The sequence below is a fragment of the Pogona vitticeps genome, chromosome 4, assembly GCF_051106095.1.
Source record: "Pogona vitticeps strain Pit_001003342236 chromosome 4, PviZW2.1, whole genome shotgun sequence".
Classification (NCBI taxonomy): domain Eukaryota; kingdom Metazoa; phylum Chordata; class Lepidosauria; order Squamata; family Agamidae; genus Pogona; species Pogona vitticeps.
This window is the reverse complement of record NC_135786.1, coordinates 80,573,334-80,596,302: the sequence shown is the minus strand read 5'-3', so window position 1 is coordinate 80,596,302 and position 22,969 is coordinate 80,573,334. Positions and strand designations below refer to the sequence as shown.

The 22,969-nt window shown below is 40.3% G+C and overlaps 1 protein-coding gene across 1 annotated transcript in view; it reads right to left on the bottom strand.

The window, feature by feature from the left end:
- The window catches only part of TNNI3K (TNNI3 interacting kinase), a 224,219-nt gene that overhangs the window by 164,292 nt on the left and 36,958 nt on the right, over positions 1-22,969 (bottom strand). The window contains exons 6-9 of the mRNA XM_020794679.3: positions 21,838-21,936; positions 19,821-19,959; positions 3,511-3,655; positions 3,315-3,419 (exon numbers count right to left, since the gene is read on the bottom strand). Coding sequence (XP_020650338.1) covers positions 3,315-3,419; positions 3,511-3,655; positions 19,821-19,959; positions 21,838-21,936 — 488 coding nt within the window. The remainder of the gene's footprint in view (positions 1-3,314; positions 3,420-3,510; positions 3,656-19,820; positions 19,960-21,837; positions 21,937-22,969) is intronic.

Genomic DNA, 22,969 nt, shown 5'->3' with positions numbered 1-22,969 from the left:
ATCCAAATGGATTGAAACATGGAAATAAGCATGGAAATAAGCTTGATGTCTATCACAGCAAACAAGTCTTCTATTTTGAGGATTGATAAGATTGTTGTTGGTATCTCCATCCTGAATATTTTAGCATTTATGTAAGAGTTCATTTCCCTTAGATCTACTATGGGTCTCGGACCCCTGCCCTTTTTAAGGACAAAAAAAAAAATAATGGAAGTGGAAGCCATTATCATGGGAATTGAGAGAGATCCCCTATATGACATCTCTCTGGAGGAGCTTGGCTACCTCTTCTTCCAGAACCTGAGATGGTGTTGTAGCTCTGAAACAGCCTGCTGGAAGAGAGAGATGTGAACTCTGTAACATAGCCATGGTCAACTATGATCAGGACCAAGTAATCATTGATGACAGGGTGATAGGTATTGAAGTGCTAGTGATGGGATGTTGCAATGATGAGTAATTGGAGGGCTACGGATCTCAGCATCTGTGACGTCAAAGCTGCTGCTTGAATTTCTTATTGTGATGTTTGAAACATTGGTGGAGCTATATTTGGATTTCTGAACAGGTTGTCTGAAGTACTAGGAAGAGGTTATAGGAAAGGGCTTGTGTTCATCTGAGGAGTACAGGGTAGAAAAAGAAAGGTAATGATACCTCCAGTAAGTCAGTAGGATCTTGGATTGGATTGTAATGAAAGGCCCATGTGTTTAGCTGTGATTCTTATAGAGATTATCCAATATAATGGGTTTTGTTGTTAAAGAGGCCCTTACCATTTAATTGTAAGTCCTTGATGCATGATCTAGATTCTCCCAAAATACTTGCTGACAACAAAGCATAATGTCTGAGCACTACTGCTGCAGCCATGTTTTCTGTAGTACAGCTGGTTGCATGATGAGGGCACACATTTCCTGAACTGCCAAGGTGATGGTCTCCTGTTGGAAAGTTAGGGCCAACACGTTTTTACCTTCTGGTATCCTGTTAAGAAGAGGTTGGATTTGATAGCAGACAAATAAGTGGTATGTCCGCATTGCCACTTGGTAGTTTGTGACTTTGATTCTGAGGGTAGCAGTGGAATCATGCCCAATCCATTTTTGTCAATCCCTGTCGTTTTATGTTCTGTTATGGCAGCCATTTGGATCCCATCTGAGGTGCCCCAACGATAACTGAACTGGGCTGTGGGTGTTTCAGAAGGAAGGTGGCTTCTTTGTCATGTATTTTGTAGAGATTTTCTACTTGCTTCAATGTTGGGGGTAAAATAGACGGTTTTTGCCATGATTCCAGAAGGCAAGAGAAAATACCAACGTGGATGGGAGTATAAATGTTCTTATTTATGCAGTCATAGGCAGGGATTTACTTAGGTGAGAGTGGCTGCTGGACTTCCAATTGCAGTGACTTGGCCATATGGAGAACCAGATCAGAATAGGATCTGAACTCTTCGGAGGTATTCCCCCTGATTCAACTTTGGAATTGTCACAAAAATGGACATTGAGTCATTGGAGAACTCCTCGTCAGAAATTTGATTAATATGCTGTCACCATACGCAGTGATCATGGCGCCCAAGAAAGTAAAATCTGTCACTGACTCCATATCTTCCCCCTCTATTTGCCAGGAGGCGATGGGAGCAGTGGTCATGATCTTAGTTTTTTTGATGTTGAGCATCAGACCATTTTTTCACTCTCCTCTTTCACCCTCACTAAGAGGTTCTTTAATTCCTCCTCACTTTCTGCCATCAGAGTGGTATCATCTACATATCTGAGGTTGTTGATATTTCTTCCGATACTCTTAATTCCGGCTTGGAATTCCTGCAGTCCAGCCTTTCGCATGATGTATTCTGCATATAAATTAAAGAAGCAGGGAGACAATATACAGCCTTTTCCAATTTTGAACCAATCAGTTGTTCCATATCCAGTTCTAACTGTTGCTTCCTGTCCCACATATAGATTTCTCAGGAGATAGATAAGGTGGTCAGGCACTCCCATTTCTTTAAGAACTTGCCATAGTTTGCTGTGGTCCACACAGTCAAAGGCTTTTGCGTAGTCAATGAAGCAGATGTTTTTCTGGAACTCTCTGACGTTCTCCATAATCCAGCACATGTTAGCAATGTCTCTAGTTCCTCTGCAGCAATCCCCTTCATGGACTGCTGCCTTGTTGTGGCAAAGGGGCTTAAGTAATTCAAAGAAGCTATGGGCTATGCCATGCAGGGACACCCAAGACGGACAGGTCATAGTGGAGACTTCTGACTAAATGTGATTTACCTGGAGCAGGAACTGGCAAGCTACTCCAGTATCTTTGCCAAGAAAACTCCATGGACGGAAGCAAAAGCTAAGTACTGTAATAGCTATATACAAACTCTACAAGATCTCAGAAAAAAGCATGAAGGCTTGAGAAAATATCCTAAGGTATTTTCTCAGCTGCAGTGAAAAGGGATTAGATGCAGGATGGGGAGCATACAGTATGTGGCAGAGAGGGTGTGTTCTATCACCTTCTGTAGGTTCTAGAAGGTTCTGAGGTTGTTCTCACATATGCAAAAAGAATCCAGATGTGTGATTCACAGACCATGAGGAAGAAATGCATGGTTCAGTTATAAGCCAACTTTTTGACACACTAACTTAACAATTTGACACAGAATAGTAAAAGCTATCTGATTGCCCCAGCATGAGGCTTCTATGCTCTGCAAGTTGTAAATTAGTTTGGTTTAATTTGGTGATTGATCTTTGAGAAATAAACATTGTGCTTCATTTGCAAGTTGATTATGTAGACATAGTATCTCTGAAGAAATGTACCTCTGGGGGAATAATGTTTCAGCATCTACTAATATTGGAGCTGGAGTCTCCCAAATTTGGCCCTTAGCCAAATATAAGCCGTTTATAAACAGCCAAGGTAATTCTCTGCAATAATACTGTAGACTTAATTTGTGTCATCATCCATGAAATAGAAAGTCTGCTAACAACTGCATATAGTTTGCATGAATAGAAAGTATTTATCTTACTCTGCAGTGATTACAAACATTACCTCCATGATATCACCTTTAGTGGAGGAAAAGAAACCCTTTTAGTTGCATCATAGCTTTGGCCGCTGGAGAAATTAACAATCTTGCATGCAGCCTGATGCTGGGCTTCAGTGGCAGGACAGAGTTTTCTCTCAAAAACTAATGTGACTGTCTTCTGACACTAACCAATTAGCAGTCTTCTGAGCTTCAGACAAGTTCCTGACCTCCTCTTCCTGTTTGTTTGCTTCCATTTCTGTCCTGAGTAATATAGGTCAGTCTTGCAGTTATTGTTACCAACATTGTGGCAGTGGTGAGGCAAACATATAAAATGACTTACCTGTGAAAAGCTGTTTCACTGAAAATGTTCTCCTTAGTGAGACTTTCTGTTCCAGAAAGCTGAATTAATTCTTTCACAACTTCAAATTTCCCATTGTAGCATGCACTGGATAGAAAAATGTCAGCAAGGGGTTAATAACAGAAGGTGGGCACCAGTGCAGACTTAAAATATATGACCTCCATTGTTCTTTACTCACAGGTGCAAAGGTGTGTCTCCATAAATATTAACCACGTGAGGCTGGACTTCAAAATTACTTTGTAAGAAGAACTTGACAATTTCATGATGGCCAAATCGGGAACAGAAGTGTAGAGGTACATGGTCTTCATTGTCTTGAGCATTCACTGTCATTGGAATAGAAATGGAAGGAATTAAGCAACGCACTCAAATTCTTCCCAGAGATATTATTAGGGAAGAATGAAAAAAGACAATTCCTGTAAAAAGAAGAAAAAAAGAGAAAAACCTAGATGAACGACAGAAGAAACATTTAGAATTCTCATGGGCAAAAAGTAGAAGGTGACAGAAACAGGTCAGAACCCTGAATGCAAAATTTTAGTGACCCTCATGTAAAGAAAGGGAACTATTACAATGATGAGTGCAGATAAAGGAGAATGACAAAAGAAGAAAAACAAGAGATTTCTTGAATTTTAACTGAATTCTCAGTCTTCCAACCCCACCCCAAACACCTCTTCTCTCTCTTCTCTCCCTCCATTCATCTTTGCTCAGGACATAAATTACTGTATATAGATGTACCGTACCGGTCAATGAATAGTTACAATATTCCACTTGTAAAACTGATATTTCATTCAGCATTTCATTCTGTCTCTGATGAATATAACGGCTGAATTATCAGAATCAGATTGGTGGGAACAGAAGTTGCCAAGATCAGCGTAAGCAGAAAAAGAGAATTTAGTTTTTCCTTGCCCTCACACCTGGTGCCTCCACTTCTGATATCCCTTCTGCTTTGGCACGAACAGGGGAAGTACCTACCAATGCTAATAACAGCTTTAAAAGAGACATTTTCATTGGGAACACAGCAGAGGAAAAAACAGCTCCATGTTTCTTTGCCTGCTCCAATCCTGATAATAACCAGTCCCGTTCCACACAGTCATAGACCTGCTACTATGACCTCTTGTTTGGCCTTAAGCCATCACAATACACTGCCCCTGAAATACCATGATTGACCGATAAAGGATTTTAACTCCAAAGCTACTCCTTAATGCCATTTTTTTGGTAACTGCTTAGATTGTAATCAGTTATTGCTGCCACAACATTTATTGAATAATATGGTGGGGTTTTCAGTCAAGGAAAATAAGAAAGCGTCATTGAATTAATGACCTTTTCAAAGAAATCTTGCTGCCTTGCATATTAACAGTGCAGAGCAACATTATGCTCCAAATGCCAGGAGTAGAAAAGCAACAAGCACCTGAGTTATCACAAAATGAATGAGAGCACAACACTATTCAGTATCAAGAAGCAGTGTAGTGGGGCATGGAAAAATCCAGACTTTTTTTTAAAAAAAAAATACATGACAGCAAAACAATATACTGAGAGCAATGTCAAAGTCCTGTTTCAATTATGGAAGATAAAGGGGAATATAAATACAAAGACAAGGGGCTAAAGGAGAAATGCAATCCCCAGCAGCAGTGGTTCCGAACATTTTTTGACTCACAAAATGAATCCTTTGACTTACTGGCCACTGGCAGTGGCTCCCCCATATGATACTCTGGGTGAGAGGAGGAATGGAGGGGGAAAGCCCAGCCTGAACAGTATTCCCACAGATTCCATGATTCCCCTGGCTGGGTTTGGTAGTGCCTCAGGGTGCCACACCACACAGTTTGGGAACCACTGCTCAAAAGTAATCTCTACAAATGGTGACAATGACGTTTCACCGCATAGTCTCTGGCTATTTACATCTCTGATATTTTCCAGCATTCAGCAGATGACATATAGTCACACAGAACATGAAACGACGAACAGACTAGTTCCATGACAACTGGGTCTTAAAAGAAGCCACTGGTAATGGTGCGGCTAAAAAATACTGTATTGTAAATAAATAAATTTGAAAAACAGGAAGAAAAAAATGGAAAGGTTTTTAAAAAAGCATGTTTACCTGGACACTCTTTTTGGTGCCACTAAAGTCAGATGTATTCTCTAATAACCTGAAGGAGCTCTTAAGTTATTCTTATATGTGACTCAGATTCATATTTTTATAAGGCCTTTGTAACTGGTTTCATACTTACTAACAAAAGTAATTTTTCTCTACATTAAAGTGTATTCTAATCATGGTATTCATAGGTGTTGTTGTTGTTTTTTCCATTCTTCCTATGCAGCATGTATGACACAACATTCTTTAATCATCACAGTAAGAGGCTCAGGACCACACTAAATAGAGTACTAATTCTCCATGTAATGTGCAGCTTTTTTAGAAGTCTCCAGTCAAGCCAGAAAGATTGGCACAGAAGCTCTGCAAGCTTCAGAGTATATCTGCATCTGGCAATTTAACACTATCCTGTTGGGGTTTTTCAGCTACCTCGATTGCTCAGAAAATCAGGTGTGGACTTGGCCTGAACTTAATTTTGGAAACAGCAGCCTCAAGAAAATAACACACTGAAAACAGGGGCAAAAATAAGCCACAGCCTAAAGTTGCAGAAATGAGGCTTCCGTTGCCCATCAGTGCAAGAGGACATGTGAAGTTTCATATAGAGACTGCAAACACTTTCCTGAAAAAGACATTATTCCTGATCACCAGTATTGCTTATACCACAGTTTCCCCTTGCAGTTTCAATCAATACTTCATGCTTCTGCTCCCAAAGGGATCTTCTGGACTTTGGATTTACTCCAGTGAAAGATGAGCTCATTGTAAGCCCATAGCTAAGGACGATGGACTTTTTCAGAATGTTTTCCAAGGTTTGAAACCCAGGAGTCCTAAGAAGGGGGAAACTGCCTTTATTTTACACTCTTGTATACAAGTAAAAGGCATAGGGAGGCAAAGATCACACCAAAAAACAAAAGCATTACTTATTAGCAAGAATGAGAATTCACAGCATCACATCATACATCCTGCCTGTGCTCCATCATTTATAGAAGACTATATTTCAAATATATTTTAGAAAGAATTTTAAAGAAGAACATGGGGACATTTCCTGAATCATGATACCTGTAAAACCAGTTGCCTTAGTTACCATGTAGGAAAAGGAAGGTAGAAGGTAGATGGAAGAGAAATATGGAAAATGAATATAGTTACAATATTTCCTAAAAATGTTAATCGTACCAAACAAAAAGGCCTCAAAAGAAGAGTTACTTCCAAAGAAAGAAAGAAAGAAAGAAAGAAAGAAAGAAAGAAAGAAAGAAAGAAAGAAAGAAAGAAAGAAAGAAAGAAAGAAAGAAAGAAAGAAAGAAAGAAAGAAAGAAAGAAAGAAAGAAAACAATTCATGACTGGCATTCATCTGGCAATAAGTGTGCATCAAAGGACTTGGAGATTTGCCCACCATTCTTAGCTGGATTCATGCCTTATTTCAGTTGGCAGTGAAAATCCCAGGTGCACTTTTGAAAACCTCCAATCTCTGACATATTTGCTTATATGAAAAATGAAGCAGATGAGGAGGGGAAAAAACGCCACAATTTATGATGAATTTCCATTTTAGCCGCATAGTCTGCATAATATTCCTTGTGTAAAAGTCATCAGGAAGAAATCAGGCGAGGGAGAGTGGGGCAGGGCGCATAATACGTCTTGCTGCTCTGCCTACCTGTGCAGCATAAGGGAAATGAACAAGGAGCTGTTGTGTGGACGAGAAGAAGCCAAATCCATATGCATAGTGTAATAAAGAAATAGAACCTGAAGAAGCAATCATTGGGTCATAAGGGTCTTGGTGAAAAGGGAGTAGTTCTGAATATAATTCCAGTATTAAACTGGAAAGCAATAAAAAGTAGTTGCAACTGTTGCTCATTCTATGATTTCCCCTTTGCAGCGTCTGTCTCTCTTATGCCCCCATGCTGCCTTTGCATTTGAAGTGGACAGTCCATGCTCAAGAGTTCGGCAAGCTAGAGTTTGGAAAAGCTCTAATTTCGGGACTATGATCCCTAGAATTCCCGAGGCAGATCCAGAGACTAAGGCCTGTATACAAGTTTGCTCGGCATTGAAAGCTTGCTGTTATTAGACACTGATCAGGGAGAATTTAAGGATGTGCAGCTTCTACTACTGTAAAAATCTTCCCCCTTGCAAAGCTTTTCCTAAAAGATTTAGGCCCATTCCCTACTTCTGTTTTCATGATGATATGTAAGAAGTAAATCTGGGGTATATATTTCCTCATCCTGACCCATCACATATAGATCATATGAAATCTGTGATCATTCATTGATTCATTGATTGATTCATTGATTCATTCATAATATTTTCAGCCCAACTTTCTCCTTGGAGAGGACCCAAGGTGGCTTACATCGTTAAAAGACAACACTGAAAAGTTGTAAATATACAAATATCTTAAAAGAATGAAACACACATTATATTAAAACAGTAAATAAAATTAATACTAAAAATGTATTTAAAAGCAACAAGGCTCAACAATCCATTTCAAAACGCCTCTCAGATAGCAAGTCACTAAGGGAAAGAGTGTCTGAAAAGAAAGGACAGCAAAGATGGAGCCAGCCTGGCCTCATGAGGGAGGGAGTTCCAGAGTCTGGGAGCAGCAACCTCACTTGAGTCTCCACTAAATGCACCTGTGGAGGTGGTGGGACTGAGAGATAGGCCTCCACTGATGATTTTAACACCCAGGCAGGCTCATAAAAAGAGATGCATTTTATTTATTTATTTATTTATTTATTTATTTATTTATTTATTTATTTATTTATTTATTTATTTATTTATTTATTTATTTATTTATATTTAGCTTGCACCCAAGCTGTTCAGGGGTTTATAGGTTAAAACTAGCACTGTGAATTGTGCCTGAAAATGGATCAGCAAACAGTGGAGCTACTGTAACAGTGTATGTGTGTGTCACGTGACTCTAAGAAATCCCTGTAACCAGCCCCAGTTAACAAGCTGGCCACCGTGTTTTGGACCCACTGACATAAACAGACATTTGCAAGCCCAATCCCTTGGTTTTAGAAAAGGGATCAATATCAGACGGAGATCAAAGCCGTTGGTAGATGTGCCATTCATGCCATATAAAATGTATGTACAATGGGGGTTCACAAGAGCTCAGGATCCACTCCTACACACACACACACACACACACACACACACACACACACACACACACATACACATTCTGCACTTACATGCAAAATAGTTCATACAATGATTGAAATACCTTCACATACCCTTTTTCTCTGCCTCTACCTCACACCAGCTATTGTAACTCTAGGCAGCTCCAGAATGAGAAAGAAACATCTAACAGATGTGAACGACTGACTCACTTAATCTTCCATTCCTTGCTATGGCCCTGAGCATGAAACTGGTTGGGTATGTGCACCTGAACTCAGAGATGCTAAGAAGTCCAAGGACAGGCAGCAAAGGAAGGACAAGAAGAACAGTCTTTCAAGAAGCATTTCAATTTACTGCTAGACTCCCTACATGGGTAAAGATTTTAAACATGAAACAGCACTGGCAGCATCTGACCTTAACTTGAGAGATTTCCTATTGTGTATGAATAAGACAGCCTGCTGTTGTATAATGGATTTTACAAAATCCAATATTGAACTAAACAGTGACATTATAGTGCACTCCACTTATAACATGTGGGGTTACAAGAGATAACGGCTGGTAGCAAGTAAGAGCAGTCAAATGTGTCATCGACAGAAATGAATAAAGGGACTGCTTCTCCTGACCAGCACAGGCAAAATAAATTTGCAACAGTGACACATTCACTGTACATAATATTTTAAAAATAATTACAATTTCACCAAATGTTATCTGTGAACGTTTTTGGGAGGTGAGTATAGTGTTTTTGAAAGGTCACCACCACCTCCTCAAAGCTTCCATATTAACCTTTTCATCTATCAAAGATTCTCCAGTTCGCTGTTGCTTTGGCACCATTTTATTTCTTAACTCTCTCTTCTTCCTGAGACCAGAGATGGCATCATGTAGCTAGATGTAGCTATGCAATGATGTCATCCAAGGGTACAAAGAGCAGTAAAGCTAATGCTTCCTAAACCACCTTTGGCCTATTCTGAAACCTGAAATCATCAACATGGTTACAGGGGAGAAGTTACTATTGCTCCCTCCCTCATTCCATGAGCAGTGATGTACTGTATCTGAAGAGGAGAAGGGTCCTATTTGTGTGTAGGTTTAATACCTGAGTGAGAACCCTCTTTTTCTAGGAGTCTTGCTTATGTGTGGAGCCTTCGCATGAGCAGAAACTTCTCCTCTTCCAGGTCATTGTAGAATCCCATAAACAAACTGATGCGGGTGAGGCTAGCCTCTATTTTGTAACCATGTCGATGATTCTGGATTTCAGAATGACTAAACAGCCTTCTGTGACGGACAGCTCACACGTCACTCCTGTCCGTCAGGTTATAGCTCTGGTGTGGGAGCCTATGGGAGGACAGGAGGGGCGGAACCAATGGAACTAGAGAGGAATAAAAAGACAGTTTGGGACAGTCAGGGCAGTTGGAGAGTTAGAGAGAAGGAGAGACAGAGATATATAGAGGGATTGAAAGTGTTAAGATAGACAGTTAGGTTAGGATTAGGACAAGGACTTGGAAAGTTGGTGTATTTGAGAACGGAAGGAGTTAAAAGTACAGTAATAAGAAATAAACTGTTTGGATATTGTAGCACCATGATTAAAGTGAATTCTATATAAGTAAACATACCTAAAGTCCAAAGCACGTTAAATGAATGAATAGTACAAGACCATCCATGATTTTCCTTATGTGATTTACCGATTAACCTATAAATAAATATCGTTATATTTGACAACATTGATCCATTATTCATAATTGGTACAGGGAGGAAAATATCCTCTGATGGCAGCATAAAAAGGAAGAAAAGAAAAAGTTGTGCCCAAAGGCAAACCTGGGTGTTGGGGATAACAAACAGGGGAGCTGGGGGTGTGTGACACCCTCCTATGTCTTTTGGAACCATTTTGGGATCTCATGCTGGTTATAGAGATGTCATAATGCAACCAATCAGATTTGGCTAAATGGGAGAACATAACTGAAGACAGTCTAGCCAGTGTGAGCAATCCCCATTTTCTTTCTCACTCCATGGACAAATTTGCATCCTTTCAACTCTCCATCTTGAAAAAATTATGACAGAGGGAGGGTGTTTTTTATGGTGCAAGAGCATTCGTAAGAAGTATTTCTTATTTTGCCTCAGGCCTAATGTCAGACCAAACAGAATATTAAATAAATAAATAAAACAGCTGGGTAATCATATTTCTTGGGCCATAATCTCATTGGTGTTCACACAAGGTTTGCATAAATTGTCACAGCTAATTGTGACTAATAGATAAGATACCAAAGAGTACATTGAATACATCCCTGACGATGTGCTTACACAACTGAGATGTACTTCAGCACATCATTAATTACATGTCATGGAGTCTTGTGGTGCAGTGGTTAAACTGCACTGCAGTAAAGACGCTGCTCACAACCTGATTTTGATCCCTATGGACTCATGTATCCAGCTCAAGGCTCACTCTGCCTTCCAGGATCACTAAATTGAATACCCAGCTTGCGGTGTGTATGTGTGTGTGTAGCCTGCATAATTATGTTGTAAACCACCCAGAGAGAGCTTTAGTATTATGGGGAGTATATAAGCAGCACACATTGCTTTTACTTTAATTATCTGTAGCTAGCTATGACAAGTTATGCAAACCTTATATGACCACTAATTTGATCCTGGCCTGGCGTGCTCTGGTCCATAGGGTCACGAAGAGTCAGACACGACTAAAGGACTAAACAACAACAATAACAACAACAATGGTAATACAAGCAGAGCCAATACCCACATACATTGTACTCATATGACTATGCTTCTTTTAAATCCTATGACCCAGTGATTAAATTACCAGCTAGGATGATCAAAACTATGGTTTCCCAGGCTCTCCCCATTTCCAATACCAACAAATTCTTTCTCTCTCTCTGTGCTCCCTATCCCTGTCTCTCTCTATATCAACACACACATATCGGGGCGGGGGGGGGGGGGGGAGAGAGAGAACCTGAGTCAACTCAGAAGTCCAGAATGTGCAAGTGCACCAGGCATATGAGTGAGCTACAGCTAGAGCAGAGTCAAAATATCCAATCTAGTGAATTGGAAAAGGATTTTCAGAGTCCAGACAGTTTACCAGTCTTAAACATTCTTTCTGATTTGGGCAGTAAAACACCGGATGCTCTGTGTGCAGTTCTGTTAATCTCATATAGACAAAAATGTCCATGATCTGTAGCATCAAATATTTGGTAGCACACTATTTGCAAGTCTTATGGCATCATTGTACACATGCATCTTCAGAAGTAAATTGTCTAGTCAGTGTAGCTGACTCCCAAACATGTTTCTATGAGATTGCAGCTTAAATTAGTCCTTAAGGGCAAATACCTCAAAGAGAGAGATCAATTCTAAACTACCATTTAACAAAAACACTTTTGCCACAGATTCAGAAAACTAGCATAATCATGTATAAAATGCTGTGCTTATCTATTTGGTATCTATCCAGTGGTGCTAGAATGAGATTTACAGCAAATCTCCTGCAAAGAGATGTCCATATTTACGTCCTATTGATCACCCTAACAAGTGGAAGATTACTATTTTGTATCTTGCCATGGAGAAAATCCCTCATTTTGATGACATAATTCTCTATTAAAGCAGCACTGGGCAAAATGTGCCCCATGGATCATATCTGCCACCACCCCACCTCATCAGGGTGAGGTTCAGCTATAAACATCTGGAGAAAACTATCATCTATAATTTAATATAAACAGGTATGCACCTAAATCAAGAGTCTTCAATCTTTTAAGGAATGATGGACAATCTCAAATTTTGAAGGTAAGGTGAACACAACAGCCACATCCCACTCTCTGATATTTTAGAGCCAAACCAGAGACTTCAGTCCTGGTGATTTCACACATGAGGACTTATGTGATGTCACATAGGCAGAGCAGGCAAGGATGCAGCGGGAATCTGTCACAACACTCATGTAAACACCTTGATACTGAGCTAGTGAGCCTTGGCACCTATTGGGAATGCATGAAGATGGACAATCAGGCTTTAAAGACACTTTCCCTGGAACAACCAAACTTACTCTTCATCTACCTCCCTTGGCCCGAGATTTTGTCTTTTCACTGGGCACTTGGGGAAACGTATCAATTCCATGATACCTCAGTCAGGCTCCTGACAGGTGGCAGCCCCCATTTTGGCTTCCCTTGCAAAATGGTTGCCATTAGAGGGAGTCTGCCAATTCACAAAATGACTGCCATGGCAGAGGAGGTGAGTCACAGAACAGTCATTTTCCAGAGGGCAGACTGGTGAGGCTAGAAGAAAAGGAATTCACCCAAACCTAAGAATGCAGCAGAGGTACGATCTGAGTGCCAAAAGGACAAAACCTCTCTTTGAACCTATCTGGTTCTGCTCCAACACCTGTTTCATAACAGGCAAACAATTGAGACCCAGAGGCAAGTTATTTGGCCAAGGAATTGAGTACATGGCATGAGGAGGGTCAGAAACCCAAATGCAAAGTATTGACTTGAAACCTACTGGTTAGTTGTGCTGACATAATTGCAATAGTGTAAACCACAGCGGTGAACTGCAGCTAATTAGAGAGTTGCTGATTGTATCTCCCATCATACACCAGCTCATGCGATTGGCAGGTAAGGAGGTATGCAAGTAATAATTTGTTAGCTAGCAGTAATTCATCACTGAAGTTCATGCCACTGCATTTAATGCCAGTGTAGTTACCCCATGTGATTCTCATCTGCATGTATGTGCTGCCATAAGCCACAACAAACTGTGCATTTTGCAGATGGCAAAATGGGGACACTCAGAAAAACACACACAGCCCACCACCCATAGGAAAAACATTTACTTACAAATGAAGACAACCAATCAAAACATACCACATACCACATACCACATACCACATACCACATACCACATACCACATACCACATACTACTACTACTACTACTACTACTACTACTACTACTACTACTACTACTACTACTACCAGGCAAAATATACCATATCAAACAATCCAGCTAACATTCACATACAAAGGTAGAATATAGCCAGGAAATGTTCTATTCCATATAATCCTTTTGTGATGTTCTCAGCTGTCACCACCACTTAGATGTTTTCTTGGGCATACCAAACCCCTGAACTGCAACACCATTTTTATTTTCTGAAAATGTTTTCCAAGGCCCACAGGCCACTTAAAAATTGTGTGACAGATGGCACTTCACTCTGCTACATGCTTATTTTTCAAAACTTTTTTTTAAAAAAAATAATTTAATAAAGCAGGAGCGCAGTGTGAAGAAATCCTGACCAGCTATGCTATGAAATCTGTGTTCCAACAGATTTCTGGGAAATCCTGTCATTCCCCGGGATGGTGAGCCTTTGTAAGCTGCTCTACAAACAGTTGGCACACAGCCTTCTTAATTAGTATTATGGTCTTGCTCTGTGTTCACATGGGAACAGCACTGTAATTGGGAATGGTTTAAAAAGCAGTCTTCCATTGTCTTATGTCCTCTCTTTCATTGTAACTTTTGCAACATCTCGATTCTCCAATTGCACTGTTAGAGCCTTATACTTCAGTATGGATGGCATAAAGACTTAGATATACTTTGGTTATTTTTGCCTGTTGCATTTTCCCCAGACGGTCCATCTCTTCCTTGCACTGTATATAAATTTACCTCCTTAGATGGTTTCTGTGTTCTAGATTTTTTTTACAAGCTTCATTATTAGATCCAGTTGTCTTAGTGTCCTCTGTGCCCATAACTACTAAATCACAGTTCTGCCGGAAGTTTCAGGCAAACTGACAGAATTTATTCTTTGTCTTTCTTGAGTTGTAGGATGTCCTGTAATGTTCAGAGGTAACCTCAGATGGACAGAAGGAAGTGTAGTAACACACTTACCTTAGAGAGTCTGTGCTTGCCCTAGAAACCATCTTGCTGCTGAGACTGAAAAGCTTCGAAGTGGGAGCAGTGTTGTTTGTCTTGGCCAAGCTTTCTTTGTTTCCCCTTCCTCCCTCTCTGGAGCATCTCTGACAAGCACAATGTCTGGTAGGAGGTGTATGCAGTCACCATGCCTAGCCCTGACATTTCAGAATTCTGAGTAGGTGAAGGTATTTTTTGATGTTTCTTGTATCTTTGTGGTTTATCGATAAAGCCCTTTTGTTTTTTTGCTTCACTGCTGAAGATGGATATTAAAACTGCAGCTGGACAGTAACTCCACATGTCTAGTAGCACTACAGTGGCCCGACCTGAACAGAGATGTATACCATGACAGTTGGTAAGATGCAGTGCCCAGAGAGAGCAGAGCTGACAACTATACTCTTATCGTAAACCCTCCTGAGCAATCTTCCCCCAAACACCATCTTCTCCCTGAGGGAGAGAAACAACCCTTGGCAGACAGCCACTGACCTCTGAAGGCAGAGTTTGAGAGGAGTCGTTTTGAGTCAGAACTCATAAAACCATGAATAAAAAGGGGGTGGCAAGGCAGTTTTGTGACAAGACCTTTTATGATTCCATATCAAGCGGAAGAAACAGCAGAAAAGCCTCAACACTACCATTCCTCGTGCAAATGTTTAGCTACGTTTGACAGCATTCTGACCTTTTTGTTCTGCCTGAGCGGCCACCTGTCTTCTCCCTTGGCTTCTGTGACCTGAAGGCTTGGCTCCAAGTGCCTGACCAGTCAAAACATGTTAGACCGAATAGGTCAAAGTACAGAAGCAATGTGTGGTTGCATTTCAGGGGATGCTTTCAAAACATCTCAGGCTAATTGTAAATAATGAATTATTTTTCATCCTTTAATGCTTGGAACTGTATTCCTCAGTTGCCATGGAGATCTGAAGTTTCAAAATGTGCTGCTTTGAGGTTAGGAAATTTTCAGCTTCCAGCTCGTTCCTTCTCCTTCCTTCCCTCCCTTTCTTTTTTTCTTTCCCAAGGAAGAAGGTACAGATTTTAAAATAAATCATCTATAGCAGTGTCCTGATTTCTGATTCTTTAGGAATAAATTAACTGATAACAAGTATTTCTTTTTTTTCCCTTTGCCTCCTATAGGTGGTGAACATACCTTCCCTCCACCCCCTGGTATTATAATTATATTGGTTCGGTGCACACATCAAGCCTTAAATATCAAGGGCTCTGGGTGGAAAAAAGAATTTGTTACAAATCTGAGTCATGCTGCTCCTACAGTTTTTTAATGAGGGAGTAGGAGGTCTGTAATGCATTCATGACTCACAGAGAATATGTTAAATTTATGCTGGCAGGTACTACTGAGTAGGATGGGGGTGTAGCAGCTTACTTACATTCTAGCATGACGCTTGCCAAATGATACTGGAGAAACAAGGAACATGAGGAATGAGGGTTTGGGATGACAATGCTTCTGAGTTGCAGGTGAAGGATCAGCAGAAGGATAAAACTAAATGTCATTTGGATAAATGCATTTAATATTGTACAGTCAGTTTGTTAAATAAGAGGAAATATGGTTTTGCAGATCTGGCCTGCTAGCATTGTGTTATGTGCTGTCAAGTAAATAAAAGGACTTACAGCAACCCTAATAGGGTTTTCAACGTAAGTGTGACATTTAAGGAGCGGCCTTACCAGTTCCACCTTCCATTCCAGTGAGGTTCCATGGCAGAGCTGGAGAATCGAACACAGATCTCCTGGGTCCTAATCCATTACTCTTCCCACTACACCACACTGGGAACTCTTGTAACTGGCAGAGTGGGTGAAATCTTCAAGATGAGAGTCTAGGGAACTGAACGTACATCAGAACTGCCATTTCCTCCTTCCTACCACAGTTCCTGCTCATTCAGCAGCAGCAGGCTCAGGCAGAGATTCAACTGGATCAAAGAAAATTCCACCATTTCATCCCCATTCTAGCAGAAAGCTTCATCTGATGAATGCTTGCTCAGGACAAAAGACAGTGAGAGAGATGGCAATCCTAAGACTATACACAATTTTCAATGTAGGCCTCGCAAGGCCAAAATGCCATCTGTGAGGAGTAAAGATCTCCCCATAAATTCTCCTGATCCCTTACATGTTGCAGCTGATTTCCTCTTGCTCCTTTTTGTGCCCAACATTACCTTCCAGAGTATCTACTGTATTTGGGGCCACCTCTTTCTCTTCCTTCAAGATTGCCTTTAAAATCCATCTCCCATGACATGTCCTAGTCCTCACCCAGCAGCGAAGGGCTGTCACCTTAGCGCTATGTTAAGCTATGGAGAAGGTTTGAGATTCCATGTAGTGAAAAAAGATCTCAAGCTGCACACAATGCAGTCTCTGTCAGAGATACCGCAAAGGTGCTAAACAGTGAAAATATATGACATTGGGCTAGAAAGACAAATATTCTGGCCAGTTGTCAGATGCATACTTAAGTCGTCCATTGAAATGAAACCAATGCACTTTACAGTGCACTTCCTCACATTCACCTCTGTAAACCCATTTTTCCCTTCAACCTCTTACATATTTATTCTCACACTGCTGAGACTTAAACTGTCATCTCCTTTGAGTAGACCCTGGCCTTTCCCCCACTTACTTTCATCTATAATGTACATTAAAGTTGCTGTCTAAATAGGCTCATTGTTATTATCCCTAATTGCAAACTTGGTGGAGTGAATGGCAACAAGATTGGGGAAAGACCACTGCAAATCTAGATCAAAAGATGTTAGAAAGCTCAGAATACTTAAATAAATGAGCTCTCGAGTGCATACAGAAAGCAAAGCATCACATGACATCACAGCACACACACACACACACACACACACACACACACACACACACACACACACAGAGAGAGAGAGAGAGTACACCCACCATGAGAAGGCTGAAGATGTTGAGTGGCTACCAGCAAGCACAGAATAAGGCTTAGCTGGAAAGGAGGAAACAGGAAACGAGGGTGGGGGAGAATGAACTAGCCTGCTTGAACCCCTCCCAGCTTCTAATATCCTAGAATAAGATTGGCTTGAACCTTAAACAGGAAGATCACTGCAAGGAATGGTGATAGAAAGCTAATTTTTTTCTCCATGTCCCAGTTATTTCGTATTTAGTAACTACTAACCATAAAGCAAATTCTGTACAGATGCAAAGAAAATGAGTTCACAATCCAGGCTCCTAGTAAAATATTTGAAAATGCCCTGGTGTACTCACACTTGTGTCTGAAGTCCCAAGCAATGTTAAGGCTGGAATATCTGTATAGTGTCAGATGGGTGGCTCCTTATGCCACACAATCATTGTTCTTCTGTTACAATTGGAATAGGGTGATCAGGTGTATTGTGCTTTTCCTACATCTACACTCTGCGTTCTACCTACACTAGTGGACTAAAACTTCTCAAACCCTTCACCACTTGCTGTGATGGCCAGGATTTCTGGGAATTGTAGTCCAAGAACATCTGGGGACCCAAGAGTGGGAACCACTGAACTGATAGGTATGACATGGCTGCTGGCAGTGAGCTCATTTGAAGTGCCGAGCATAGTATAAGACTTTGGCATAGCTGCCATATTTTTCTAAGCAATGTTGTAATCAGTGCTTGTAACGTTCAGCCCTGCCCTCACCTGTCCGTCACAGCTGGGCAGTGGAACAGCAGCCAATGAGGGGACGGAAGGTGGTGCTAAAGGGGGAGGAGCTGGGCTATAACGGGGTGTGTATGGTGTTTGAGAGAGCAGCTTGAGAGTTTGATAGAGTTAGAGAGTGAGTGAGATCTGGAGAGCTTGTTTAGAGGCCTGCGTGCCTGAGTGTCAGTGAGGGAAAGTCTATGTGATTGATTTAACTAAGTAGCAGTGATTTACACCTTGATTATCTTCATGTGATTTACCTATTTTATTTTGTAATCAATAAACCAGTTTTTGTTTTTGAAAGAAACCCTTGTCCTTTTTATTTAAAGGAAAGGTTGGTGGCAGCAAGAGTGTTTAGTGGCGTGGTGGGCATTCTGAGAGGCCTGAGTAGGAGGTGACCTCAGAGTGGCTCAGCCACGTTACAATATTAAAAACATTTTTTCTAGTTTTCCAAAGAAAATGAATGACAGGTATATTATTATAACATCATAACACTGTAATTCTAGTGTACATTTTTTATTCTATGGTGCTTCACCACTGTAACAGAAAACTGGTTAAGGTAGGGAAGAGCTCTGTAAAGATCATTTTATAAATACTACAGAGTTTTTGTGGTATATGTTATATGATTCATAAGTTTATGCTGAGTTGGGCCAGGTTCATTTCCATGTGCCGTAGTCCACATTGAAACCCCAAAGTTTTAAAATAATGGAAAAGTTGCACCAAACCCACACATAGATGGAGAAGTTGTACTGTTCTTACATTTGTCTGAAATGTTTTGCAGTCTGAGAAAATACAGAAGAATCATGGGCAATAAACAGCAATGATAAGACGATGGTGTCATGTGGACCCTCCACACACAAAAAGACTGAAGGAGGTGTGGCAAAATGCCTAGCACCAAAGCACACTGAGAGATTTTATGGTTCACATTGGGGTGATGATCCTGTTATGATTTCAGGTGTCTTGATGTCACATGGTCTTGGGACAGATGAAAGTATTGTAGATTAAGATACAGTGGTGCCCTCCGAGACAATTACCTCGCTAAATGGTTAATTAGTTAGATGATGAGTTTTTGCGATCGCTATAGCGCTTCGCAAAACAGTGTTTCCTATGGACAATTTTTGCTGGATGATGTTTCGGTCCGTGCTTCGCAAGATGTTTTTTTTGGGGGGGGGAGCTATTTTTGCAAGATGACAATTTTGACAGCTGAGTATGCGACTCGCAAAACGGGTGCTTTCGGTGCCGTTTTTCGCAAGACGACAATTTTTACAGCTGATCCACGCTTCGCAAAATGGTTTCTCTATGGGTGATTTTCGCAAAACGACAACAATTTTTCCCATTGGAATGCATTAAACAGATTTCAATGCATTCCAAAGGGAACCGCATTTCACAAGACAATGTTTTCACAAGACAGCGATTTTCGCTGAATGAATTAACATTGTCTTGTGGGGCATCACTGTACTCCAATTGTAATCTTGCTGATTTGGCTGGATTTTCCAGAGCTGGCCACAGGGCCACACACGTAAGGGCCACAGGACAGATAAGGCAAGGATCAGAGAAGCTGAAGGGCAGGAATCCCAGTTTAAACCAGAAATGACTAAAATACATCCTTAACTGGATTTATGAATAAACCTAGGAAGAAAGGTCATGAGAACTGAGAAAATTAGGAGACATATGAAGTACAGACATGAGCAGGAGCTACAGAATGTAGAGGTCATGAAGATCACATACTGAAATAACTAGCTAAATTACAGATTGCATTTCTCTCAAACACACACTAGATGTTGTATTTTGAACACTTACCATCTGCTTTGCTGCCCTCCTCCATCAAAAGTTTTGCTATATTGAGAAATCCTTTGGCTGAAGCCAAATGAAGGGGGCGGTCTCCAACTTCTCCACTCACATTCACATCGGCCCCAAATTTCAGCAAAAGTCGGCTTACCTAACAATATTATATTTCTCAGAATTAGAACTGGGATCAACAGAGACTTAAAAAAATGAAATGTATGCCTTAACATTTGGAAATTTATTTTCATGCATCAGGCACATGTTATAGTCACCCGTCATGAGAATTAAAGCTATTAAAGCATTTATCAATTTATAACCAAGTTTTATGCGGACAGAATATTTCATTAGCTTGGTAGCAGCTGCCAATTTCCTTTCAAAAATGACAGATAGTAAGAGGCTGAAAACAGACAGAAGCCTATTAGTTTAACTGACCTAAGTAGCAAAATGCCCATAAATTAGTTACGTCCAAGCTATAGTTTCTTTTCTGAAAACTGGAACCCTTATCTTAAAAGCACCATATGCATTTTAGCATAATTTTACAAAACTGTGACTATTTGTTCAAAGGCGACTTGTATCAAAAATAAAGCAAACCAGCTCTCAGCCCTACATATGAAAGTCTTTCCACTATAACTGGATGAGGAGATGAATATATATGTACACAGGCATGTGTGTGTGCATGCACACATACATACACACTTATCTATCTCAAAAGAGAATCATCTGAGGAAACCAAACATTGTGCATACCATTACCGTAACTGAATGCACAATTATATTCTTTTCAGTTGTCTAGTGTTGTTGGAATCAGTCAGCAAATTGGTTTTCGAAATGGCACTCTACTTTAATCTGATAATATTTGTGTCCTGTCATGTCAACTCCAACTTCCTGCAAGCTTTTCCAGGGTTTTCTGGATAGGGAGTATTCAGAGGTGGTTTGCCATTCCATTCTTCTGAGGGCACCTTGGGATTGTGTATCTTGCCTAAGGTAACACAAGCTGATTGTTCTCAAACTCCCAATCTCTGATTTTGCAATCCAGGTGCCTAACTCAATGAATCTAAGTGATATCTTACTAGTCCAACTACAATGTCTTAATAAATTCCAAGTTTACTAATCCTTGGGGTGAGCATTATTTGGTGTCTACACTCTTCCTCTGCTACAAAGGGAAAGCAGCTGTAACAGTGAGGTCAAGGAGCTGCAATTCACCAGTCTTGGTACCTTGGGAGCAGTGGAATTTGGTCCAGAGGGAGAAGTTATGGAAATAGTAAGTGGCAACAGCAGAAGCAAAGAATAGATGAGCCGCTGAGTAAAAAAAATGGATTTGTGCTTGAGAGGCCCTTAAAAACCTCAAATCATCTTAAAGCAATCCAAGTGGTCATCAGTGATGGCAACGGAGAAAAAGTGCTTAATTCTAGGATCCCAGAGATATACCTTAGGATTCCTTGCATTGTTACAATATACCCAGAATCACACATTCTAGGTTGCTCACTACAACAAGTAGGCTGCTATCAGCATTCCACAGATACCGCAAGAAATCCTGGGACACATTTTGTGGATAATGCAGAACAAGTGTTCGGGGCAGCATAACGTATTGGGACTGAAACACAAAGAATGAATTTGCATATTTCCAGTCTGAAATGCTCGTTTACCCAGCCCAACACAGACGTAAAGTTAGAACGGCCTTCTACAAATGTCAACACATTTTAGTAACATATCCTTTCCATTGACAAATGATACAGCTTCACATATTCATAGACATCACTTGATCATTCTCACTGCTTGATGAATCAACACTTGATGATGTGCAGCAAGATATGTCAGATTTTCCCATTGAAAAGTACTGTGTCTAAACTGGCCTCAGGGGATCCCAAAATCCAAATGGTTAATCCATAGTCTGAGAAATCATCTCAGTAAACAATTATATTCATGTGTCAACAAAACTTAGTGCTGTCTCTGTCTTTCCTGTTTGTGAAGCAAAGGACACCACCCTCTGCCCATAGAATAGCCCCCTTGTGACCACATCAGCTTTGCCATACCTGCTCATGGCCATAGTATGCTGCAATATGTAAAGGAGTGAAAAAAACAGCATCTTGAACATTGACATATGCCCCGTGTTGCAAAAGTATATCAACAGCCTAGAAGGAAAAAGAAAAGAAAATGCCTTAGTTAGAAGCAGAGCCACAATCCGTTTGTACATTAAAACACTAGAATGCTACTCCTCCAATGCAAGCATAACATAATAGGACACTGAGTGAAGGCTGCATATCATTACATTGCCCTATATATCAGGATGCATTTACTGGTAAAAGAACTAATTTGTGGAACAGGAAGCTCTGAACTGACGAGAAATAATAGCTTAGTTAACTTTTAGTGTTCTTTTAAGTCGGTGTACAAATACCAACAAACATTTTTATGAAAAGAATAAAAACTATGTTTTATTTAAGGATACAAACAACTAAATGCCAAAATAACTTGTATTTAAATAAGTGCAATTTTAAGTGGTTTCTTCCTAGCTTACGCTCCATATCCATATGAGAAGGTCAGTGTTGAATCAAACTGCTTTCAACTATGCCTCATTTGCTTGCCAAACAATGATCAACACAGAGGTTTAAATGAGGCCGTTCTGGAATATTTATTGAAGATTAATGTCTTTTTGTGAAGAACATTTGGTGTCTCTCAACTGCCAATCTAGTCTTAAAGCACTGTTCCTAGGCAAGTCCACTAATTTCACATCAGCTTGGGTGTTGGCAGTGTTCATTCATTCATATATAATATGTCAAATTCCTTGGCCAAAAGAAACTTCTGAAATTCCAAAAGATATTCCACAATATGTGCAACCTAAAGCAGGTGGCAAATGCTTAGGCCACTGCTGATACAGTAGTTTCAACTCCATGCCAGTTGTGGCCGACCTATGTCGTTTTTTGTCTTCTAAAGTTACCCATCTCATTTTCTGTCAGTTAAGTTTCTGGGGAAACCATATGTTGGAGTAGTAAATCGAGGCATGTCTGGCAGCCATTTACATTTCCCTCAAATAATAAAAAAAAGAATTGAGAGTACTGTCCACTCTCCTCTTTTTGTCTCACATTAAACTCTTTCTAACAGTGACGAGACCACATAAGTCCTTTAAAGAAAACGAGAAGAGACCGGAAGGCTATGTCCAATTTTGTA